Genomic DNA, 25,798 nt, shown 5'->3' with positions numbered 1-25,798 from the left:
CACATACCCATATAATATCTGTGCTTTGAATAACTTTAGTACTATGCAAAATTACTACATTTTTACAAAGCCGACCAAGGCAACTCCTCCCCAATCATTGCTCTCATTTATCTTCAGAACAGAACTGGAATTTTAAACACACAAGCATATCTCTGGGACTTATGATAAATATACCAGGCATTCCTTCTTTCATATTTTCTGAATTTCCGCAGACTCTGCAGATGCTTTTCCTATTTAGGTTGGAGAAAATTTTTTGCACCACTCAAAAGGATTTCTTTAAGGTCAGACCAGAACTCTATTTGGGCATGCACTTATGCAATTGGATTCACGTATGTGACAGAAGGCAGGACTTTGCTTGCCAGACCCTCCCCGATTGTGGAATCTTTGTTACTCCCCTATGAAAATGATTTGCTGTCTGGAAGATTCAGACGCCTGATTAGGACTGAATCTAAGATCTTTCCCTGCTTGCATTTCACCAGTGTAGAATCATAACCTGGCATGGAATGTTTTCATCTCGTTCCCAGACTATTAGGTGCATCATCTTACACTATCCTTTTCCTCTTAAGTTAATGTTAACCCACTAAAGTAACTCAATTATCAGACATGTTGACAGACATACTCCGCCCTAGTCTCTGGTCAGCTACTTTTCTTTTAGCAACTGCCTGTTCTATGAGCATTTTGCACTTTCCTTCTTCCCCAGTTTTGACATCAACATGCCTTCATGGAATGGGACCTGGTTACTTGGGGAACATCTCATCTTAATTACATTGTCCTCTCCTACTCAGGCATGCAGGGAGGATACAGAATTTCAATGGCAATGAGACCTGTCACTGCAGCTGACTGCATACAGTTCAACACGAAGAGGCCTTGGGATAGTGACAGGTGTGTTGCTGCTATTCTTTCACTCCCCTCCTATCGTGTTTCACCACTGACTGTTCTTAATGTCAACAGAGTAAGCAAAAAAAAAACAAACAACCCCTGACATATGAGTTGGGTTGACTTATCACAGGCTGCTTAATAAAAGTAATTATGACTTTTAGTGACCACATATTATTCATGCCAATCGGTCCCTAACATGGTTTTCTAAAGGGGCACCCATCATCACTGTAACTGAATCCCTCCATCTTACTGCTGGTTGCCCTCTTCTTCTCTTTCCTTTGTCCTTTCTCAGCATTAGAGCCTTTTCCACAGAGCTGGGTCTTCACATAATGTGTCCAAAGTATAATAATTTGAGCCTGGTCATTTGCTCCGTAAATGAGAACTGTGGATTGTTTGTTTGGTGATCCATTTTTTGTACACAAAGAAATACTGAGATTCATAGTCCTATGGCTAGCATTTAAAAAAACCCACACCTTTCTGTTCTGTCCCCCTTTCCTCGCTCGTTAACAGACGACAGGCAGACAAACTTAAAAGGAAAGAACTTTATCAGTCCTCGGCTCTGACTGGCTGCGAGCCCAAAAATAAACATAAATAAAGTCTCTGACAAGATAATAGAATGCAAAACAAAACTCTTACAAAGCAATGCACTTCTCCAAGTGTCTCCTGGAATCAGGGTTACAGAAAGCAAATCACTTCTCCAAGTGTCTCTCACAAACAAACCACGACTGATGATCAATGAACGTTGAATGAATGAATGAACATTGACTCCTGCAACCAGGGCATGGCACCATCCATTCTTTTATCACCAGAAGATGCCACTGAGCCCCAGCTGCATTGTTAATCTTGCATCCCGAAAAGACTCACAGGAGACTTCTGCTGAGTTGCAACACTTTTCTATGATTATTTTCTTCCTGGTTTGAATGAATACGAGGTGCTTTCTCTCTCCCTTCCCTTTCTAGAGCCACCAATTACATAAAATTGCATCCCTGCTCCACATTCCTCCAATCTACTTATATCACACATAACTGAACAGTCTAAATTCTAAGGATGAAGTTCTAGATTCCATTTAACTTAATCCCCCATTACTCTAATATAATTATTTCAAAATTTAGATCCCTTTCCCCACCGTGAAAGATGGGAAGCAATACTTATCCTCTGCAATGCAATACTGATTGCTCGCTCGCTCTGTTGCGACTTCTAACCAATCATACAATTGTCCTTTTCATGCCTTTCAAAAACATTTTAGTGGCTGTTACATAAAAAAGAAGAGCAGTGTCTTCAGACAACACTGGCTCTCAGGGCTAGGAAACAGAGATGAGCACTGCCCTCTAGAGTCAAACACTGGGTAAGAGAAAACTTTTACTTTTTTTAGAAACATTGCTAATTCTTGGAGCTGCAGTTCTGTTCTCTCACTGTCTTTGGCATGGCGTTTTCAGAGGGACATTGGGCAGGCAATTGGGGCAGTGGAAATGACGATTCAACCCCATCCCAATTTTGATCCTTCTTTCCTCTTCCTTATTTCTATAGTAGTACTAACTAGCCTTGGATCTTAATATAAATATATAAGCAATTATTATAACTGTTATTGCAGTACACCTCCTAGATCTGCTTCTGAAGCACACGATGATGTCTGATGTTTACTTATCCTTTCTAAATTAATTTATCAATAGTTCAAAAGCTGGTTTTCTTTACAGAAGTGCTCTGAGATAAAAGTAAGGATGTAGCTCCCTCTGCTGTCTGCTTCCTATCATTACCGAGCAGGTGCTATTTTAATAGTCTGGAGTGAGCACTTTTTGTTATCAATTGCAAGGAGTTCTCACTTCCGCAGCTTGAAAAGATGTCCTCTGCATAAAGGGCAAATTTGAAAATGTGAAAAAGTCTGTTATTAAGTACTTTGTTATAGACGATGCCAATTCCTGAGAATATGCAGAAGTATTGTTTGTTTCCTTCTTCAAGCAGCTGCTGAAGACAGAGAAGACCCAATTCACTTTCCCTAGTTAGTCAGTAATTTATTACCAGAATATAACTATATTGATTTTTGGTGCTTTAAATGAATACCTCTGTGAAAATCCTTTCCAGCTACAAACAGGCTAAACTTGAATTTAAACAACTGAAATTCCTGGATAGAATTATGCTGGCTTCTTTTAATCTGTGTCAAATTTCAAGAAGTGGGTTGCAGAATAATTTCCAGAATTGCCATTGCCAAGAGGTTGGGCTTCTTTTCTACAGATTTGAGGATGGAGAAAGAATAAAATCACATATCTTTAAAATCTCCCATTGCAATAAGAGAGTGTAAATGCCAACCTATGATGGAATTAAGCAACCTGCCTCAAGTCAGCATATTTGGGTGAACATTCATAGTAGACAAAATAATCTGGAATATTTCTTACTAACAAGACTAAACATATTGATTTTTGTTCCCCAAAAATATTAACAATCACTTTCAGATTGATTTTTAGACTTGAAGTGTTCCACAGAGTACAGAATCAATCAAAACAGACTTCTTGCCCTTGGTTATCAATCCTAGCTATCATGCAATGTCCAAAAATATGCATTGAATGACCTCGAATGAAAACAATCCACATTCTCAAGGAGCACCATGCAGTATTGAAAAATAGGTTCTACCACAAAACCGCGGACGACAAAATCGCGGTCGACGAAAGCGCGTATGTGACGTCATCACAGCGCGACAAAAAAGATCGAAAAAGATCAAAAAATGTAAAAATAAAGCTAAAACCTTCCCCTAACCCCCCCAAACCTAACCCTAACCCTAACCCTAACCCTTAACATAACGAAAAACCTAACGCTAACCCTTAACCTAACGCTAAACGTAACGCTAACGCTCTAACCCTAACCCTAACCCTTAACCTAACCCTTACCTTTATGTGAATCGGCTTGCTGTAATTTAATTTTTATTTCAATTTTTCGATCTTTTTCGTCGCGTTGTGATGACGTCACATACGCGATTTCGTCGACCGCGCTTTTGTGGAACGCGCTTTTGACGGGTCATGGAAAAATAATGGTGTGGGAGCTTGTGCATATAGAGGTAATAATTCAGGTTCTGTATTTCCTAGCATTTTTAATGTGGTATGTCATTTTGAAACTGGCCTACATTTAAATTTGTCTTTAGATATTCTTATGCATTTTACCCTTGAACTTCTAACTTCTCAATCGTAGAGACTCTGAAATTCTGAGGCTGGAGAGCAGAATCTAATGGACTGTCAGACTGTTATCTTCATTTAATGACACCATAATCCCTTGAGGGGTAGAGTCCCGGCAACTGAATGGAGCAAGCAGAGTGATTTACTGGCCGGATGCCCTTCCTGTCACCAATCCAGAGTTTTGTTCAGTGGATATATTTTCAGAGCGCCCAGAGAGAGAAATATCTGCCTCTACATAGGATCAAACTCACAGCCTCTTGATTGTGAGGTGAGCAGCTCACCTCTAGATCCCCAGTCTATATTTGGGGGGGGGGGGGGAGGAATAGACAATCACTCCCTTTGGAACGAACTCCCCATGGAGATTCGGACCCTCACCACCCTCCAGTCCTTCCGCGCCGCTTTAAAGATCTGGCTGTCCCGGCTGGCCTGGGGTTAAGATTGTAGCCCCACTCGAATTGTGCGATTGTTGTGTTTTCTTTTTTTAACATGCTGTATTGTCTATTGTTTGTCTTCTCCCCCTTCCTCTTTTGAATTGTGAGCCGCCCTGAGTCCCCTCAGGGAAAAGGGCAGCATACAAATAAAGGCAAAACTAAAGGCAAAACAAAACAAAACAAAACAAACTCAGCCCCTGTTCCTGGGAGAATAACTAGCTCTGAAAAAGTGGAGGCTGGTTCCGATAATCAGAAATGAATGCCAGGCACTCAAACGTAGTGCCAATTAAGAGCTGCTAGGCAAAGCCAACAATTCTGGCTACATAGCACCCAGAACCTAGTTTCATTCTCCTATTGCAATCTTCAGCTTATGACCCTGGGACTGGGACTTGTGGACTGCCTTGGCTCTTGGCTGCCCTCTAAACAACAGCTGGCCTTTTACCTTTGGCTACTCTTAACATACTGATTTATTAAAACAGAGTTACAATTCACCACCAAGAACACTGACTTTAATTGCATACATATCTATGACACATTTAGAATTCTCAGTGTTATCTCTTTCCCAGCTCCTGTGTTTGCCGCCTTAGGAGTAAGTCAATAAAAGTCAGATAATTATGTTTTTTCTCTGCCTGTTACTGCTCCTGGCCTCAAACGGAATGTTTGCTTTTTCCTTTTGAGAAAGTGGCATTACTATTAGTAGCATGTAATATTGACAGGGAATGTAGAATGACTATTATTATGCAGCTATAATTACTGAATTTCTGAATAAATATCTGAATAAACTGATTTGGGATAAACTGAAGAAATATTCTGTATTGCTATCAGCTATCAAGTACTGCAGTGTAGTGTTTTGGTGTTCTTGCTTTACAATGCAATAATACTTTTACACTGATCAGGTTTACAAATTATGTTATACAAAAGCAATTTTGAGAGTAGGTATCTAGTGCAGTGTTTCTCAACCTTAGCAACTTGAAGATGTCTGGACTTCAACTCCCAGAATTCCCCAGCCAGCAAATGCTGGCTGGGGAATTCTGGGAGTTGAAGTCCGGACATCTTCAAGTTGCCAAGGTTGAGAAACACTGATCTAGTGTGAAGTGGTTTAATACAGGAAAATGTCAATAAAGGCGTTAAACATGCATGTGTGTATAATCAGTAAATAAGAAAATGTTAGTCTTAACATAAATCCTAGAAAATTTAACTCCTGTACGTGCAGAGAATCTGATGGTTATCTGGAACTGACTAAACAAAGCAATAGACACAATATTGCCTATGTTGTCCAATTCACTGTAGCTAAAATTTTGTAGCCAAATTAAAAATGTCCTAATAAGAAATGAATTAAGTCTATTGTAACTGCAATTAATTTTTGACCAAATATTAGCAAAATCCATATTGGCATTTATCAAAATTTTCAACTATTCTGAGTGTGTCCTTGGTCTTATAATAATAGCAATAGGACTTAGAAATAGCACTTACATACCGCTTCACAGTGCTTTACAGCTCTAAGCGGTTTTTACAGATTGTTACAGCGTAGACTTACAGAACTTATGTCCCGCTTCATAGTGCTTTACGTCCCTCTCTAAGTGGTTTACACAGTCAGCATATTGCCCCCAACAATCCGGGTCCTCATTTTACCAACCTTGAAAGGATGGAAGGCTGAGTCACCCTTGAGCTGATGAGACTTGAACTGCCAAACTGCAGGCAGCCAGCAGAATTAGCCTGCAGTACTGCATTCTAACCACTGCACCACCATGGCTCAGGATCCTAAAATCTCAATGGGAATTGTTCAATCTACATGTAGTTCTCATTTAGTGACCACAATTTGGACCAGCAACTTAGTTGTTAAATGAAATGGTTGCTAGGTGAAATTATAAGTGTGTTTATGATCTCATTTAAGCTCTCCTTTGTTTTACAGACTTGTGAAGGTTGCAAATGTGAGGATTGATCATATTACTTTTTCATCACCACTGTAACAACAAATGGTCATTAAACAAGGCAATTGCTAAATGAAAACAGTGCCTTGCCTAAGCATTCTAATGTTAGTGATTTAGAAGTTTCATGTGTAAATATCTAGTCATACAAAAAAATTAAGTTGTAGGCCATTATTATATATAAATATACAATGTTGTTCTGTATGGAATAGAGGTTTAGTCTGCATAGCTGTTAGTTTTCCTGCTGTTAATAGACAAATTCAAGAGCTCACCTATCCATTTTTATGATTTTTATTAAGAACAAGAAATATAACGGTGATAAAAGTGTTTGAATATTTAAAATGGAAAAAATAATGTTTCAGGAAAGGTATTATGATGTTGTAAACTGCCCTCAGTTGCTTAATAGTGAGAAGGGTGGCATATACATTTAATAAATAAATTATAAACATGGGGTCTTCTATATCTTTGTTTCCACTCTTCAATATCTCAAAAGTAGTTTGAAGATGATCTGTAAGTATCATCCCTACCAACTTCACACAGAACCAATCCCATTATGATTTCTCAATATACCCTATAAAAACAAAATTTCACCAATCCCCCACTCTATTAAAACAGAATAGAATGAATGAGCTGGATGGGACCTTAGAGGTCTTCTAGTCCAGCCCGTTGTTGAAGCAGGAGAACCTATACTATTTCAGATAAGGGTGTCAAATTTGCGGCCCACGGCCCAGAGGCATCACGTGCTGTCCACGCCCATGCCCAATTTAACATAGGGGAAAAAAGTTGTGATACGTCACGTGATGACGCTGTGACATGAGTTTGACAACCCTGGTCTAGACTCTTTTTAAAAACATCCAATGATGGAGCACCCATGATTTCTGGAGGCAAGCTGAAAAATAATGGTTCATGAAAGGTATTATGATGTTGTAAACAGCCAAGTTGCTTAATAGTGAGCTGCGTGGTAGTCAGGGCAGTTTACAACATCATATCTTTTCTGAACCATTATTCCACTAGTTAATTATCCTCACTGTTAGGAAGTTTCTCCTTAATTCCAGGTTGTTTCTCTCTTTCATTAGTTTCCAACCATTGTTTCTTGTCCTCCCGTCTGGTGCTTTGGAGAATAATTTGACTCCCTTTTCTTTCTGGCAGCCCTTCAAGTACCGGAATACTGCTATCATGTCACCCCTAATTCTTCTTTTCTTTAGACTAGCCGAGCCCAAATCCTGCAGCCATTCTTCATATGGTTTTAGTCTTTGGTCATCTTAGCTGCTCTTCTCTGAATTTTTTCCAAAGAATTTTTTCCATCTTTTTTGTAGTGTTTTTGTAGTATTAAAAATGGAAATAAGTAATGGCTGTACAAAAGAGTAGTTCTTATGCGGGGGAACAGCAAAACTAATAAACTACTTTCCTCTTTGAACACCTGGGATGGAAGGAAGAGGATCTGGGAAAGCATGGCAAGATTGGAGTTTTTGCAGAAAGGGAAACAATCTACAAACTCCAAAGAGCAGCAACATTAAACAAAATACTAGGGTTTTTTTGTGGGAGTTCAAAAATATAAGCCCTGAGCTGGTAATAAATTGGCTTATTTCTCAAAGTCAGCCAATGCTGGAAAACTCCCAAAGTCTATACTTTTTTCAAACTGGTGAATAGTTCTTGTGTGAAAGTGTCCAAATATTACATAAAGTGGCCCAAGTGAAAATAATTTCTTGAATATTATTTTGGCAGTCTATCAATATTGTGTGTCAAGGGGTCATATTCTTATAAACTGCAGAGGTATCTTTTCTTCATGAATCTTCAATCATTTTATATAAATAAAAAACCAAAATGTTGTATGTTATACTTGAATACTATTTTAACTAAAAGTATTTCTATATTTAAATGTATCAGACATGTAAATAAATAGCTTCCGCATCTCTTTAAATGCAGTGAGTTGATTTCCAGACCTCAGCCGCTTCCTTTCATTTTTGTCCAGTCAAAAAACCTGGCACATTCAGCATTACCGCACTGGAATATTATGACGTGGACCATATCTTATTGGAAAAAATAAAGGGCAAATCTGAAAAAGGGGCAAATCTGAGATAATTTCATAAAGATTATATTGAAGGAGTATATGAATCAATCTGAATCAACATTTGCTTCTGCTTATATTATTGTATACTGTCAGAAATTAAGTTGTTTTCTAGCCTAGCAAATTTTAACCTTAATACTGGACTGCAAATGTTACCTCACTGCTGTGTCTCGCTTCTATTCTTGGCTTCAAAGCTAGGGACATTCTTGAAAACATAGAAGAAACTGTTACACGGGCTGCATAGATAAAGGAGCCAAACTAGGGAGTTTTCCTGGCTCATAAATCCTTAAAGCATTCTGCTGGAAAAACAACTTGACAAAGGAGAACAGCCACCTCCTGGGACCTAAGGCTATAAGGAATACTCCACAGATAAGATAGACAGAGACAGGAGCTTGGACAAAAGAATGCTTTAAAGATCACGTTGGTAACAAATCTTTCTCTCTTTGTTTCTATCTGCCTAAAATGTATATAATACTCTGAGCCACTCTTCCAGGGTGTGGCTATTCCTTACATATGCATTTGTTTGTACGTTTTGGATAAGTTTTGTCACCCAGTTTTTGCTACGGCCATAAATAAAAGCTGATACTTTTTGCAAGCTTTGTCTGAGTCTCCTTTTTGGCATCTCAGTGGCTCTGAGAAAACTGCTGGAACCTTACTCTCTCTCTCTCTCTCTCTCTATCCACACACACACACACACACACACAAAATCTGGCAACTTTAAGATGTGTGGACTACCACTTCCAGAATCCTTGCTGCTGAGTGGAGACCTCTGGAACTTATAGTCCACATCTTAAAGTTGCTAAGGTTTAGAAGCCTTGCAATATTGATGTCCTAAGGATGCCTACAAAGGGCATATATCCAGGTCTTAAGTCTTCTCTGCATACAAGTTCACGGAGTCATTGATGAAAGAACCCGATCCTTTACCTACTCAGGGTTCCGTGTTCTGCTTTTACTGAACTGACTCTATAGTAAATGAGGAAATTCGTCGGTCATCCCGGCCCTTTGGACCAAAAGAAAACCCAGAGGTAGAACTGTTGGACTCTCCATAGTTCAGCCTCCTGCTACCAAATCTCCCGGCGGCGGCGGCGGAGGAGGAGAAGGGAGGGGGTGGGGGAAGAGTCATTCTAAAGGCTAAGGAGAAAGTAGCAGCGGCAGAAACTCTGGTGAATTGCAACGTTCGGCGTTCTAGACGCCTTCTGGGAATCCCCAAATACCCAAGAGGCGCACGACGATACACTGCCGCGGAAAGTGGAAGCTCGCAGCGGCAGGCAGGCCTCGCGAGAAAGGGCGTTTTTTGGAGGGGCTGCGGCTCCTCCTCCTCCGGCAGCGAATGGGCGGCCGAGCCAGGCCTGCGTGGAGGAGGAATAGCGCGAGAAACCGCCGGCAGTGTGTGCTGAGCCAGGCGGGCGGCTCGGCCCGCTTGCAGGGAAGTCGCTCCAGCCTGCTTGCTTGCTTGCCGGCGGCCGCCCGCACCGCCGGTCAAGATGTCCGGCGGGCGGGTGTGCGCTGCCTGCGGCGGCTCCGACATCGAGGTGGACTCAGCCCGGGGCGATGCCGTCTGCACCGGATGCGGTTCGGTGCTGGAAGACAACATCATCGTCTCCGAGGTGCAGTTCGTGGAGAACAGCGGCGGAGGATCCTCGGCAGTCGGGCAGTTCGTCTCCCTCGACGGTGCGAGCCTGTGTGTGTGTAGCGGGGAGTCGGGGCCGGGCTTGGGGCGGGGGGGAAGAGGCAGCCGAAGGAGGAGCAGCCCGATGCTGCCTCTGCTACGGCCGGCCGTGACGTTGCTCCCGAGAGTAGTGAATTGCACGTGGGTGCCGTGTGAGAATCACAACTCCTCTGCTTCCTCCTCCTGTCCCTCGTACAGAATTTGCTTAGTTTAAAAGCAAAGCGGTGCAATGACAAAATCGCCTATGATACTGGAAGAAGACAATTTATGTGCTACTGATTAGAACGGCTCTCATGTCAAGAGGCGCTGCCTTGTAACTTCTGCAACCCTTTAGGTCAGTGTTTCTCAACCTTGGCGACTTTAAGTCCTGTGGACTTCAACTCCCAAGATTCCCCAGCCAGCTGTCTGGGGGATTCTGGGAGTTGAAGTCCACAGGACTTAAAGTCGCCAAGGTTGAGAAACACTGCTTTAGGTCTTACAAAGAAAGTACATTTGTCCCAACTTAATTCTCTGGCCTCAGTATTTGCAGCCCGGTGAATCCTTTGACAGCTCTCTCTGATTCCCATTTTCCTCAAACTTCTTTCTTTGACTCTTTCTCTGGCTTGTTATACCAAATCTGGGGAAGGGGCTACTTTGTCCCATAAGAAATAGGCTTCGAAGAATAATAAGCCCTGCTTCAGAAAGGAGAGAGAGAGGGAAATATTTATTTTCAGATGGCCATCTGTGTTGTTATAGATGGAAAATAGATGTTTCTATTAAGTATATCTGTTATGAGATCTGCCCTTTTCCTAATCTTCGTCTTAATAACTGGATGCCCTTCTTGTTCCATTTGGCTTTCATTCATTCCTTTCTCTACCTATTAGTTTGGTAATAGATTTTGACTTTCGTGTAGGAGCCTGTAAGATCTGTAGTTTGTGACATTAACTTAACAGAAGTAAAATTAAAATATAGTTATGGCTTATCCACAGTTGATATACATTTGATTTTTTTACTCTTATTGGATACATGAATTCAGCAGCTGAAGTTGTATGGCAGAGGGTACTGAACATTTTTTTCTAGTTGCATACCTAGAGGACTGTTAGAGTTCAGTTCATGGAGAAAGAAATAGCTACCGTGTTTTTCAGAGTATAAGACGCACCAAGATTTTGAAGGGGTAAATTTTTTTTAAAGGTTTTGCCCTCCCTGCCCCCCAAGAGCACTCTGCACTCTGTTTTTTTGGGGGGGGAGAGGGCAAAAATGTGACACATGGGGACTCGATCTTCCTAAAGGGTAAGGCTTTTATCGATCTCAAACCTACTTTTCTCTACCCCTCCCATGGCAGGGCAGGACTAAACATAATCTCTCTGCACTTTATTTTGTCCCCCCCTTCCCTCTGACCGGTGACACAGAGCCGCTTGGCCCAAAGAGCGGCAGTTGGCTTGCTTCTTCTGTTCAGTGAGGAAGGAAAGACACATGGGGGCTGAAATGGCACCTGAGCGGCAACAGGGAAGCCCAAAGGAAGCAACCTGGCAAGGGCTGCTTCCTTGAACAACCAGGCTTGTTCACAGCCCTCTTGGCAACACCGCTTCCTTAGTGTCAGGGCAGAAGCAGGTTCCAGCCTGCAGGGAGACTCCTGACCTGGCACACCTGCATTCAGAAGTTTCCTTTCCATCCTGTACTTCTTCTACTAGCCAAGATCCCAACGATGCCAATAGCTTTTCCCGGAGAGAAAGTGAAGATCTAGCATCTTGAGAAAAGACTTAATGATGAGGAGATTGTTTATCTTCCCTTCCTTCACCCACCCACCCCCAATCCGCCCGGATCTGTCATGCAGCAAAGAGATACGGTAGCTGGGCGCAATAGCAGCAATAGCAATAAGCAGATCTGGAGAGATTTGGGGTGGGGGGTGGTGGAGAACGCTAGATTGGGAAGTTAAAAACCTAGAATGGGACACAATCAAGCTTGATTCAAAGGCTTTGGCTCCTGAGATTGGTGCGCTGCCACCCAAAAATGCTATTAGCGCGATCTCTGCCGCCTGGAACTGCCCGAGAAGGAGCAGGTAAAATGGGCCCTGCAGCGATCGTGGTACCAGCATTTTGGATGACAGCGCACCGATCTCAGGAGCCAAAGTCTTTGAATCAAGCTTCATTTCATTTATTAAATTTATAGGCCGCCCAATCCCGGAGGACTCCGGGCGGCTTACAACGAAAAAAAAAAGAAAAGCAAAATAAGTAAAAAAATAGTTTAAAATTCACAACACACATACGTTCTAATCGGAGCTGGAGCTTAACACTAAGGTCAACAGCCCCAGGCCTGCAGAACAGCCAGGTTTTAACGGCTTTCCTGAAGGCCGTGAGAGTGGGTAAAGTCCGGACCTCTGGGGGTAGCTGATTCCACAGGGTCGGAGCAGCCACAGAGAAGGCTCTCCTCCGGGGGCCTGCCAGCCGACACTGTCCGGCTGACGGTATCCAAAGGAGGCCCACCCTGTGGGATCTTATCGGCCGTTGGGAGGTGTATGGCAGTAGGCATATGGCAGTAAGCTTGATGGTGTCCCATTCTCGGTTTTTAACTTCCCAATCTAGCATTCTGAGAAAAGCTTTCGTAAAAAGGAGATTGTTCCTCTTCCCTTCCTCCCCGCTCCTCCCCAATCTCTCCGGATTCTCAGGAACCAAGGCCTTTGAATCAAGCTTGATTGTACCCTATTTCAGGTTTTTAACTTCCCAATCTAGTGTTCTGAGAAATCTAGCATCTTTAAGGCACCTTTCATTTGCAGGAGGAGGAGGGCAACTTAAAGCAGCGCCTCCTTAAACCAAAGCCTCTGAGTAACTGGGAAAGAAATGCGTGCTTTTCGGGCGGCAGTTTTCGGCAGGTTCCAAGCGTGGCTTTCTTTCCCAGTTACTCAGAGGCTTTGGTGTACTCCGTTCTCACCCTCCTCCTCCTGCAAGCGAAAGGTGCCTCAGAGATTCAGCGGGCAGCTCAGGGGAGACAATGGCCACAATGACTTCACTCCCAAGCAATGTGAGGAGCCGCAGCCACCGCCGCCACCGCCTAAGCCCTCCCGGGAGCCCAGCCCAGCGGGAGCTCTGAAAGCGAAATCTCTTTTCAATCCATCACAATCTCTGCAGTGCCTGCTTTGCCTGCCCCTTTTTCAGATGACCCAGGTGGCTACATTTGGAGTATAAGACCCACACAGATTTTCACGCTCTTTTTTCGGAGTAAAAAGGTGCGTCTTATACTCCGAAACATACGGTATTCGATCTAAGCTACAGTTTTAGACAAATTGAGCATTGTAAATCTCAGATATTATTATATAAATATCCCCGGTATTCTAGTTTGGATCTAATCCTGAATATGGAAGGAATCATTGCTGATAAATCTCAGCTATGTTTCTCTGACACTTCTGAGGTTTTGCTGACCCCTGACAAATAACTTAAAGCAGAAATGAGCTGTATCTGGAAAGACAAGGATCCCACAAGTAAGGGGTTTCCGGGTCCCTGAAATAAGAGGTTGCTTGCTCTGATGGAATTGCATTTCTCTGAAAAAAAGTATGTGACACCAGAGGCCCAAGTGTCAGCAGCAAGAAGAGGCAATGCCATAATAAAATAAATGCACTGGCTGTTAATTTGCTTCTATATACCATTTAAGATTTTGATATTAACCTATAGACAATTTGGAGAGAATATTTCTATTACACAGAAAGGCTCAACAATTGCATTCACTATCAAAAACTGCCTTGAGTCCACCACATGCAGTAGAAACTCATTTGAGTTCAGCTGGGAAGCCTTTTTTGTTATACCAATTTTGGAGTGCTTATCCTCTAGAAATTAAACATGGATTCTGGAAAAATTTAGATGCTACATTGGATAGTTCATGATGGTACGGTTAAATTGCTTATAATTATCACATTCTTATGAGTTTTCTTGTATTTTGTTTGGTAGTATATGGTCTAAAGTCTGTAAACAGGTTTAGAAGGAGTCAGTGACAAATAAATACTTTGAATAAATCAAAATGGAGAGATAATAAATACAAAGCAAAGTTATGGAGAGGGAAAGGATGGCATCTTCTATTTTTTTCAGTGCATTGTGTCTTTGGTGAAAGCTGCATTTCTTTCAACAACCAATACGATATATACAGGATTTGCCAAAAGTCAGGCCACATACACAATGTAATATTTAGATTGTATTGAATGTTCAAATCAATTGCCATTTTCTTCTAAATACTTCCTCAATCATTTGAACTTTGAACATTCCTAAGTACAGAAACATTTTCTCTGGAAAAAAAATTAATGAAACATATTGTAATTGGCCTACAAGTAGTCTTTGGATTAGAACTGTAATGGAGCCTCATGATTTTATGTTTTTTATGGTGGTTCTTAAACATAGAGGTTGTAAGTGTGAACACCATGGTTGTTAACCAAGTTGTTAAGAAATAAGGGTAGGGCAATGAGTGTGGTGTCTTCAATGAGTTAAATGAGGTTTTTAGATCATGGATGTCAATCTTGATTGTGTCACGTGACATATCGTGACATATTTTACCTTTGCGGAGTCGGTGTGGGTGAGGCCTGCACGTGATGTATCTGGTCCATGGACCGCCAGTTTGACACCCCTGTTCTAGATAATACAAATTCAGTAGTGAAGGAAAATAATTATGTTAATTGGATTCTTGATTTGGTACAAACCATTCCTACGGTAGTTAATACTAGCTTAAATATGATTGTTTAGTAGAGATGAATGATCTTAATTGAAAGATGCAGCAATTATCATCATCTTGATAAAGGAAAAAAAATAAAGTCATGTTTAGTTGATATGAAAAATAATTATCAAATGTACATATGTACAGATGTAAAATTTTATACAATATAAAAAAATCAAATGATCCTTCTGTTATTTAGCAGATATGCATGTGCCCCAAACCATAGTAAGTGAAGATGTACATTGATGCATTATTGTCTCCCCCCCCCCCGCAGAATATTATTAACTGGGGAGATGCTCTTTGCTTTGTGGCCCAGGGGCTTCAAGATGCTTGATTACTCTAAGTCCGAGATGGCGAACCTATGGTATGCTTGCCACAGGTGGCACGTGAAGGCATTTTTTAGGACACACGCTAGCCAGCTGATTTCTACCTTAATTTTCAGTCATTTTTCGCCCTCCAGAGGCGAAAAACAACCCAAGACACAAACCGTAAGTTCGGGAACAGACTTCCAGGTTGCCCGTTGGGTGGTTTTTCGCCCACCTGAGGCTTCAGGAAGCTTCCCTGAAGCCTCCGGAGGGCAAAAAACAGCCCAGCACGCAAACCGGAAGTTGGATAATGGGCCGTTTCTGACCTCTGGAGGGCCTCTGTGGGGGTGGGGTGGGGAATGCAATTTTCGCCCTCCTCAGGTTCTTAGAAAGGGTCTGGAGTCTGGGGAGGGCAAAAAACAGGTCCACTGTGCCATTGTGTGGCAAAAGTGGGGGCCGCGTGTGCATGCGGGGCAGGTGCATAGAATTATGTGTGTGGGCACACATGCACACACACATGCACACCACCCTCCCCCGGTCCCCTGCGCTTTTTACACGCGATGGCAAAAAGGTTAGCCATCACTGCTGTTAAGTTCTTTACCTCCTCTTTTACTACTTCGTGTATCAAGGGAGACAGAAAGTTCTGGTTCTTGCTCTTCTGGTGCCCACAACCATTGTTTAGGTTGTTGTAGTGTGTCAATTACTCTTAAGCTATAACTAATTTGTGTTAGAGCAGTAGATCATTTTCTGCTGTTCCCATTTTCCCCATTTCAACCCCCCCCCTGTCTCCTGATTCTCAAGGTGCATCATTTGATAGTGTTATTTGATACTGGATGGGGATGTTCAGATTTGTAGTTCCTCTAGTGAAGAGCTTTCTCATAGCAAGATACAACATTATAGGTGTTCCTACTTACATGGACGTGCGCTGGTTCTGATTTGGTTGCCTTGCACCTTTTCCATGGATAGCCAGAACTGGCTATTAGAGAACTTATTACCTGCAGCTGCTTCTCTTTAGAATTACTTGCATTTATTGTACCAATGCTTTTCCTTTGCTATGGCAAAGGTAAGCCATATAATTTTAGAGAAGGGAAAGGGGTTATTTTGCCTCCCCAAAGTCCTTCCTATATAGCAGTGTTTCTCAATCTTGGCAACTCTTAAGAAGTGGCAGGGGTCTTCTGGGAGTTGAAGTCTACACGTCTTAGAGTTGCCATGGTTGAGAAACACTGCTTTATGAGGTGTGCTCAGAGAAGTAGTTGATGTTTGTTTGGATTAGATTTCAGCTCTCCATCTCTAATTTTATGGCATATTTGGAATCATTCCTTTTATTGATAAAGAAATAATCTTTCCCATATGATATTGTAATTCAGAGTTCCAGGCTGACTGACTTCTGTAAGCCAGTACTGTTTATGTATTTATATATTTATGAGTGGGTGTAAGGAACAAACCCCTCAAACAATTATAGATCAATCTATATAGTTCTCATAGTTAAATCTAGTTTATTTTAAATTTCTACTGCTTGGTAACTGCTAAAACTATTTTTGTGTCTTCTCCACGTATTTGAGTGTGATCCATTTCAAAACATATAGAACATAAATAAATCATAAAATTAATCTACCATTATTAAGATAAAGATATAAAGATATTTTCCAGATGAACTTAATTTATAGATAAACATCTATTTTTCTTGACAACAGTATGGAAGTCGATTACTACTGTTTTCCAATCTAAGTCTCCAAATGGGAGAAGGTTAGAATGATTATCACACCTTTTTATTGTAAAAAATAAAATAAAATTTCATTCCAGTGTCTATTGGAAGTTTTTGATTAAATCAATTGTTTATTTTTATTTGTATATGTAATTTGCATGGCTATCATCATTAATTGGTATTGATTGTTTGAATTGTTAATGCATATCACTGCGATTGCAACCTAGGATAAGCAGGTGAAACCTTAAGATCACAAATTACCGTATTTGTATTGACTTCTGGATCCTTCTTACTATAGTCCAGTATTGACACATGAGGTGGAAATGATTTTGAATGAAAAAAATATTGCTCAGGGAAATCAAGTGTTTCTTTACCTCTTTTATCAGGAAAAAAATCACATCTTTGCTAACTGTTATAAAGCAAAATGTAATATTAATATCTTGTTAAGATAACTGTTAGTATTTCACATATTGCTCTGTTCTCAACATCACAGTGTATTTGGAAATAGTTTCCCACAATATACTATAAGTAGAAATAAATATTATCGTATTGTTGGAGTGTAAGACGTTCCGAAGTATAAGGTGCACCTAGCTTTTGGGGAGGAAAACAAGAGGGGGGGGGAATCTGCCTCTGCCTCCCAGTAATTTGCCTCCTCGGTGTTACATTTCAGACTATATTTGTACAGATGCTGTTAAAATTGATGTGGCTTTCTGGAAGTATACATTATACTCGGCTATTTAAAAGGAGATACACTGGGCCTCTTCAGATCAAGCATTTATTTTAAAAAGGTTCTTCATTTGTTAAATTGTCTAGAAGAATAACAAAGCAGTCTTTTAAAAATAAGTCAAATAATTTGAACATTCTTTAGGCATTTATAGTTATTGACTTACCTCCTTGCAGCAAACAGCAAACAGCCTGTTTCAGTTTAACCTGATTAGAAGAAGAAAAAAAATCTGCCTCTGCCTCCCAGCAATTTGCTTCCTTGTAAGTCCAAACAGCAGGTTTCGCTTTCAATTTCAGTTTTAAGCTGGAGCCTCTGGATCAGCTGTTTCAGACTGCAGGGATTGCCATAGCCTATTGTTGCCTCCGCAAGCCCCATTTGCTTCTTTTGCTGCAAGGAGGCAGAGGTCAAAGGGTGGGGGCCAGTATTTGTAGAATTAAAGCCTTGATAAAAAAAAAACAACAACACTTAATCTCTCCCTGGTATAGCTGACAAAATGAGGATAACCTATGGCTTAGAATTGAATACATCTACCTAATATGTAAGTAGCCTGGGTTTGAATCCCAGTAAGGGTATGGCTAGCTGAGGAGAGCTAAATAGCTTGAAATAGATCTACACTAGTCTCTCTTCTTTCTTTGTTGGTAAATATAAATTTAACATGCAGAATTAAAGGTTGCAATTCAGTCTCCTGACCTCCTTAAAGCATTGGAATGTGGGGATGTTATTGAAAGGGATAAGGGTGAATTTTTTTTACTTATTCTGAGCAGTATTAACAATAGGCATGGGAACCGGAGGCATATGGGAGGAAAACTACTTCAGTTTCCACCCTTAAAATATCTCCCAATCCAAATAGTGGTTTTTCAAGCATTTCATAAACATTAATAGTGTGGCTAGGAATGGTTTGCTTCCAAGAGGCAAATTTACTTTCAATCCAATCTTTAATTTTGCTTAAGAAAAAAAAGTGACATTTCTTGGGTTTGAAGGAAGGGCTGCATATGAGTATCACATTGGCCCCTCCTAATTTAGGACCAGGTTTTAAACATTTGTCTTCATAGCATCTCTGCTCTAAATATTTGTTCTAAGAAAACTTGACAAACCACATCTGACACACTACAGGAGCTTAATCCAGCAAATTGATATTTCTGATGAAACAGAAAAATAACTCTGAATACTGTTTTGATTATGCATTTTTTTCAGAATTTAAATTACTTCCTTGCAGTTTTAGAAAATTAGCTCTAAAAGCAACCTAAATTGCTTGTATCATATATTAATAACAATATTCTTGTTAAGAGGTCAAAGTAAAAGAGGTTGTAGATTGGGAAAATGGGTGTAAGAGAACGATTGGTAAAAAATATGTGCATATAGAGAAAAAGTGGCAAAAAATGTAGCTAAAGAGAATGAGGAATGTGTTTAAAACGTCAGAAAATGCAGAGAGATTGGGATGGAGATAAAATTTGTTGTGAATTAGGGCAGAGTAAATGCAATTAAAAATAAAGCCTGGGAATGCTAGAAGGGATATTTTAGAGGTTTGTATGGGAATAATAGTGATATGTTGAAGAGTAAAAATGAAATCAATGCTATAATTGCATGTGCCCAAGAAAAGACTGATGAAGTAATAAATGCTGTGAGAATGTTGAAAAGTGCAACTATATGTGTTGATGGCGTATCCGGAGAAATATTCAAGTATGCTTCTGGTTTTTGTTGTGATTGTGTGAATTCTTTAATTATCTTTTTGTAATTTGCTCCTGTGCACTATATTATAATTTTTTTGTTTTTATGTTGCTTTTTATTATTGTGAGTTGCCCAGAGATGGGAGGCATCAACGTTGAATAAATTATGCAAAAAATGCATCATTGCCTGATAATTGGAAGAATGCTGTTATTGTGCTCCTGTACAAAGTTAACAAAAATGGAATTAACTGGTCACTGCCTAATTTTGAGAATGAATGACTGTTTTGTATAATCAAAAGATATAGCATGAAAATTTACTCAAGCATTGGAAGTAAACATAGGTAGACATAGAATAACGACACTTAAAATATATTTGGGAGTCAGATTTAGGTAAGTAGTTGAAAGGAGTTTGATAGATCAATACAACAAATTTATGGAGATCTGGAAAAATTTTACTTGCTTCAGTGCAGGAATTCCAGTGATGTAATTCCTATAAGAATTTCACATACAATATGTAACCAGGAGGTGCTGGAGATATTGTAATCAAAAAAGGATTTTCCTTTATATTCATATGATACAGATTAATGAAAAGATAGCAGAGAATTGAACTCACTCCACCTGTAGGCTTCTAACATGTATGAAGGAATAAAAAGTGATGAAGTAACAAACTATTTACCTATTTTGGCAGTAAGGTTGATTATTTCTCGTTAATGAAAAAATTTCAACTTTCACTTGAAAAATTAGTAAGATTGGTCTTAGTAAGGTCCTGTGTGAAAAGATTTCTTATAAAATTCAAATTGAGAAATCATTTAACCAGATGGCAAGATTTCATGTTTTATAAATGACAAAATAACAATAGCAATAGCCCTTAGACTTATATACCACTTCATAGTGCTTTACAGCACTCTCTAAGCAGTTAACAGAGTCAGCATGTTGCCACCAACAATTTGGGTCCTCATTTTATCAACTTTGGAAGGATGGAAGGCTGAGTCAACCTTGAGCTGGTCAGGATTGAATTTCTGGCAGTCAGAAGAATCAGACTGCAATACTGCATTCTAACCACTGCGCCACTATGGCTCTAAGGCATATTCATTAGAGTGAATTGGCCTATGATGGGCTAGGTTAATATAGAAGTGATTGCTTGTAATGTATTGTATTGTAATGTAAAGAAATGGTGATGGTGGTGATAGTAGCTGAGATGATAAATCATCTCCAGCTGAAGTGATTTGCTAATTGTGCCTGGAGACAACAAAGATGCAGGTCACAAAAATGTTAAATCAGTTACATTGGATTTAAGATTATGAAACCTAGTTTTAATCCAGTTATTGTTAACATTTAATGCTTCAATTATTTATAAAAGTACCGTATTTTTATGTGTATAAGACACATCAGAGTAGAACATGCACCAAGATTTTGAAGAAGTAAACTAAAAAAAAAGTTTGCACTCTGTAGGCCTCCCAAACCATTTTTCATTTTTTCTAAAAAATGGGGCATGCAGAGAGTTCGAGAGGCCTGCAAAATGCTCCTGGGAGCTGCCCCCCCCAAATGAGCAAAAATGGCCCTTTTTCTCAAAAACAGGCCTGTTTTTTGCAAAAAACAGGACATGCATAGGCTTTGGGAGCCTTGTAGAGTGCTCCTGGGGGCTAGTGGGACAGAAATGAACAAAAAAATGACCTATTTTTCACAAAAACAGGCCCATTTTTTGCAAAAAAAACCAAACAGGGCATGCATAGGCTTTGGGAGGCTTGTAGAGTGCCGTGTTTTTGTTCGTTTTTGCCCTCCAGAGCCTCCATGAGCACTTTGCAGGCCTCTCAAACCCTCTGCATGTCCATTTTTGCGAAGGGGGCAGGGTTTCGGGGGACCAAAAGGCTGCATTCAGTCTATAAGACGCACCCAGATTTTCACCCTTTTTTGGGGGGGGGGGGATTTGTGTCTTATACTCCAAAAATACGGTAGTATTATAGCTTTATAATACTTGTTAAAAAACAGTATGGCTAGGTATATGTTAGAAACAACACTGAGCAGATTGCTGGGTAGCTTTTTTGTTTGCACGTCAATAGGTAATTGAGAAATAAATGGAGATGAAGCAGAAAATTATTCGTACGTTTGTTGATTTAGAGAAAGTGAATGATGAAGTGAATAAGTTTGAATAATGGAGTTTTGCACAAACATGGAAATAGAGTTTGGTTATTGAATGCATGAATGGCATATGATGAAAGTAAAGCAGGTGAGAGAATAAGTGGAGTGCTCACATAATTTTTCAACATTGAGCAAGATAAATAAGTGTGATTTTTCATTGCCTTTTTACTGTGTTGATGGACAAATGTATAAGAAAACCATGTGATAACATTTGATGTGTGTTATGAATGTTCATGCGCTGTTGTATCAGAGCATGCCCTGTTATTAGCTAAGAACCAAGAATGATTTGTAGCCAATATTAAACATATTACAGAATGCAAAGAGGATAGGTCAGGATCTGAAAATTAATTTAATAAGGACAAAAATAGTTGTGCTTGATTGGGAAAATGGACTGGATAATTGCAAGTGATATTTTAATGGCAAAAACTTGGAATAAGTAGACAAAATTTTACTAAAGATAGCAAAATGCATGAAAATACTTTGATAGAAATATAGAGATATAATGTGTCAGGTGCAAGGGATGAGTATTTGTCGAAGAAAGTAAAAATGTTTTTTTGTACAGTTTGTTTCTACTTACCTTGTTTTGTGGAAGTTCTTATTAGAACGAGTTACCATATACATTTAATAAATAAAGAAGTTATATGGAAGTAAGAATTGAGTGTTTCAGGAGAAAAATTAATGGACTAGGAATGGAAGACTTAAAATACGCAGTTAAAACCACGATTAAGTGACGAATGGATACAAAAGTTAATTCACTACAAAACAAGTCCGTTGGTCTATGGAGAGAATAAGTATGAATTTAACTTTAAAATACATAAAGTAGAGGAAATGGGGAAGACGGAGAAAGTTGTGGCTGGGTAACTGATTAAATCCTAAAAAAGGAGTGAAGTGAGAAGTCTAATGGACAAAAAATAAAATGTGAATGGATATGATAGAAGCAAGGATGATTTAAAAGGATAGAATAATATGGAATATGTAAACTCGATTTAGTTACATTTCTTTTTCTCTTTTCTCATTGAGCTGTAGTGTATTTTGTGTACCTGTTTTTATTATTTATATAACTTCAAACTCTTTTCCAAGGTCTGCATTAACATTGCTTGCCTTGAAATGGAGGAGCATGTATGTAAGCATATTACTAGTGAAAATCTATAACAAATACTTAGAGCTCTTACTGTGCCTCTTATGGTCTCCTCCAGGTGTCACTCTTGTATCATGCCTCAGGAGTAATCTCCTAATAACCTTCATGACAATAATAAAGGCTTACTTAAAATCCTGCAGAAGATACTTTGGTGATTATGAAAATGCTGACTTCTGAATTAGGCCTGCGTTGATCCCCTTTTATACTATAAAGTTGATTTTATTAAATCAAGAATTTGAGCACCTGCCTTTTAATGGGGCTTCTTGAGACCTTGTGCTGTTGTTTGTCAGGTCCCTGAGAAATTATGTGACATAAATGGAAAGTATGTTGAACAGAAGATCTGCAAGTACGGTACAAGGTTTTAAATAAACTCTCACACTAACATCTGTAAGACCAACCTTCCTGCAAGCTACTGACAGCCATGCTAAATGAATTGTCAAGTCAACAAGTGCAAGGCCTAATGATTCAAATCCCACTGAAGGGTTGAACATGGAACAACTAGCATGGATTGTATGCCTGAAGAGTCCTCAGTAAGAATGAAATTGGTCATGTAGTGCATTTTACTGGTCAGTAGCTAGAATTTCAGACTATTACAGTTTTATAACAGTAGGTTAAGTGTTCGAGACTGAAAAAAGTATATTTACACTTTATATAAATTGCCAAGCTATTGCATGGTGCCATATTTTGATTTTTTTGTAATTGCTTCCCAGGTAGCTACTGAAATCTATGGTTATTTTACAATTGGTTAAATATGCATTCTGATAGACATATGAACTAAAGACTGATTATTTTATTTTATAAACATTAATAGATGAATATATTAATCTTTAAAATGTCAGAAAAGGGTTGCTTTTGTTGCAATAATGCTATTTCTCTGCAATCTTATCCGACTATATCAAGAATATGAAAAACATGAGATGTTATAGTGTTTTATGTACCAATAGACCTATGTACTGTCTTGCTTTTTTCCCTTTAAATGTTTACCATAGTTACTTTGACATATTCATTTTCCTCGGCTTATTCTCAAAGGAAATTTATTTGATTGTAAAATGACAATGTGAAACTTTATTTACAGTTTCTATTGCTGTCAGTGTCCATTTAGTGTGATAAACAAGTATAAATGAACTAGACAAAAACCATAATAAATGAAACAAATCAAATGAAAGTCTTATTAATATTATAAAACAAAACAAAATGTTGCTTAGCATTGGAGTTTGTTTAGATGCTTGATCAAAAATGAATAAACTTATCTTTAGTCATTAAAAGCAGTCAAAAACAGAACAATTTTCAGCCTAATGAATGTTATAGATTTGATAAGAGCCCCAATGTGCTGGATGTCAGCTGAGGCCAGATGTTCATAGCAGTGGAACACATTTTATCTTTTTAATGGGTAACTGATAAAAGAAATAAGATGTGTAACTCTTCTACTTTGCATTTCCCTTAGCACAGTGTTTTCCTATCATGACAACTTTAAGACGTGTGGATTCCAACTCCCAGAATTCCCAGCCAGCATGGAAAAGTTGAAATCCACACATCTTAAACTTGCCAAGGTTGTAAAATATTGCTTTAGAAGACAAGAGAAAGAGAAACTTGCAGTATTATAAAATGAAAACCACATTCTGAATTGTCTGAGAGTTTCACGAGGATTGTTTTTCATGCTGATGAAAGTCTGGATTGACAGCTTGCATGAGTAATTGCAAATAGCCTAGAAATTAGTAAAATATATTTGCATATTAATATACATATAGATGACCTGGAATAACCCTTCAAAGCAACCACACTAGCATTGAAAGAATGTGGCTGCTTTAATACTTCAATAAGGGGTACTTTGCTTCCACTGCAAAATATATTTTTTGATCCTGTGCATACCCTTATAGGTTCTATAGAAGATTATAAAAGTCTCTGGAATAACAGTGAAGGAAACAGCCCTGACATGTTTTTACCAAAAGCATATATAAAGAAATACTTCAGGGACAATTGCTCATCTATGAATATATGTGCTTGAGAGTGTCAGTATGTTAAATGCAGTATTGTAGTTATTGGACTGAGTTTTTGATAGATAAGAATTGGTTACCCACAGCTAATTGGTTATTTTCTTATTTCTGTCATAATTGCTCCTCCAATAACAATGCTGGTTTCCTAACGGTATCATACCAACAGGTGGTTGAGCCGTATAAACTGCCCTACTTTTTTCTCTCATCAGGCATGTAGATCATTCATGTAATGTTTAGTATTTCTGAACAAATCGAATATCCAAACACTATAAAAAATTTCACATTACCTCTAATTCTTAAAATAAGGTAGACAGTAGTGTAGTTATTATAATGTTCTCCTTGGATGGGACGACTTGCATTCTTATCTAGGTTTGTCAACAAATTAAGATGACTTAATTATTTCAGTTCAACAGAGGGCTATAGATGTGATTATAGAAGTAACAAATCTTTAAGGCAAACCCTTGCAAAATCTATTCCCTTTGTTGTTACTGATAGAAGAAAAGACTGTCAGCTAAGATTGCTCATGACTGTTATCTGAAAAACGTTCATGCTTTTCATGGTGATGAAAATAAGATTGACATTAGTATAAGATTAGAAAAGGATGTATTAATGACCAAACAACATTGTAGACCAGGGTTGTCAAACTCGCATGGTTATGTGACATAGCGTGACTTCCCCCCTTCACTAAACCGGGTGTGGGCATGGCCAGGGCCTGACACATCTGGGCTGTGAATTTGACACCCATGTTGTAGACCATTTGCATTGCTTTGATAATGTACTATTCTTAGTTTCAAAGAATTTCTTAGACATCTTCCATGACATCTATAATCAAAGGATAAGCCCATCAGTGTCTCTTAATTACCATATTTTTCAGAGTATAAGATGCACTTTTCTTCCCCCTAAAAGAGGGTGAAAATTTGGGTGTATCTTATACACTGAATTTAGCCCCACCCACCCGCCGGCCCCCACCCTTTGGCCTCTACCTCCCTGCAATTTAACTCCTTGCAGCAAAAGGGGCTTGAGGCTTGAGGAGGCCTCAATAGGCTATGGAAATCCCTGCAACCTGAAACAGCTGATCATTGGGAGGCCCGTGCTGAAACTGAAATTGAAAGACTGCTTTATTATTGTTCTAGGCAACTTAACAAAATGAAGCTTTTTAAAATAAATGCTTGATCTGAAGAGGCCCAGTGCTATTGTATCTTCTTTTAAATAGCAGAGAATAACATACTTCCAGAAAGCAACATCAATTTTAACAGCATCTATACAAGTATAGTCTGAAATGTAACACCATAAACAGTGTATATCATTTGTACTGTTTG

General features: G+C 39.2%; 1 protein-coding gene across 3 annotated transcripts in view; it reads left to right on the top strand.

The window, feature by feature from the left end:
- The first annotated feature begins 9,811 nt into the window (after positions 1–9,811).
- The window catches only part of BRF1 (BRF1 general transcription factor IIIB subunit), a 209,596-nt gene continuing 193,609 nt past the window's right edge, over positions 9,812–25,798 (top strand). For all 3 annotated transcript variants that reach the window (XM_087727249.1, XM_087727256.1, XM_087727244.1), the window contains exon 1: positions 9,812–10,138. In XM_087727249.1, coding sequence (XP_087583375.1) covers positions 9,952–10,138 — 187 coding nt within the window. In that variant the 5' untranslated portion in view covers positions 9,812–9,951. The remainder of the gene's footprint in view (positions 10,139–25,798) is intronic.

This window comes from Thamnophis sirtalis, unplaced genomic scaffold (genome assembly GCF_051295495.1).
Source record: "Thamnophis sirtalis isolate CommonGarterSnake01/CBP01778 unplaced genomic scaffold, rThaSir2_p1.2 scaffold_1, whole genome shotgun sequence".
Taxonomy (NCBI): Eukaryota; Metazoa; Chordata; class Lepidosauria; order Squamata; family Natricidae; genus Thamnophis; species Thamnophis sirtalis.
The sequence above is the reverse complement of the archived record's forward strand: the minus strand, read 5'-3'. Positions and strand labels throughout refer to the sequence as shown.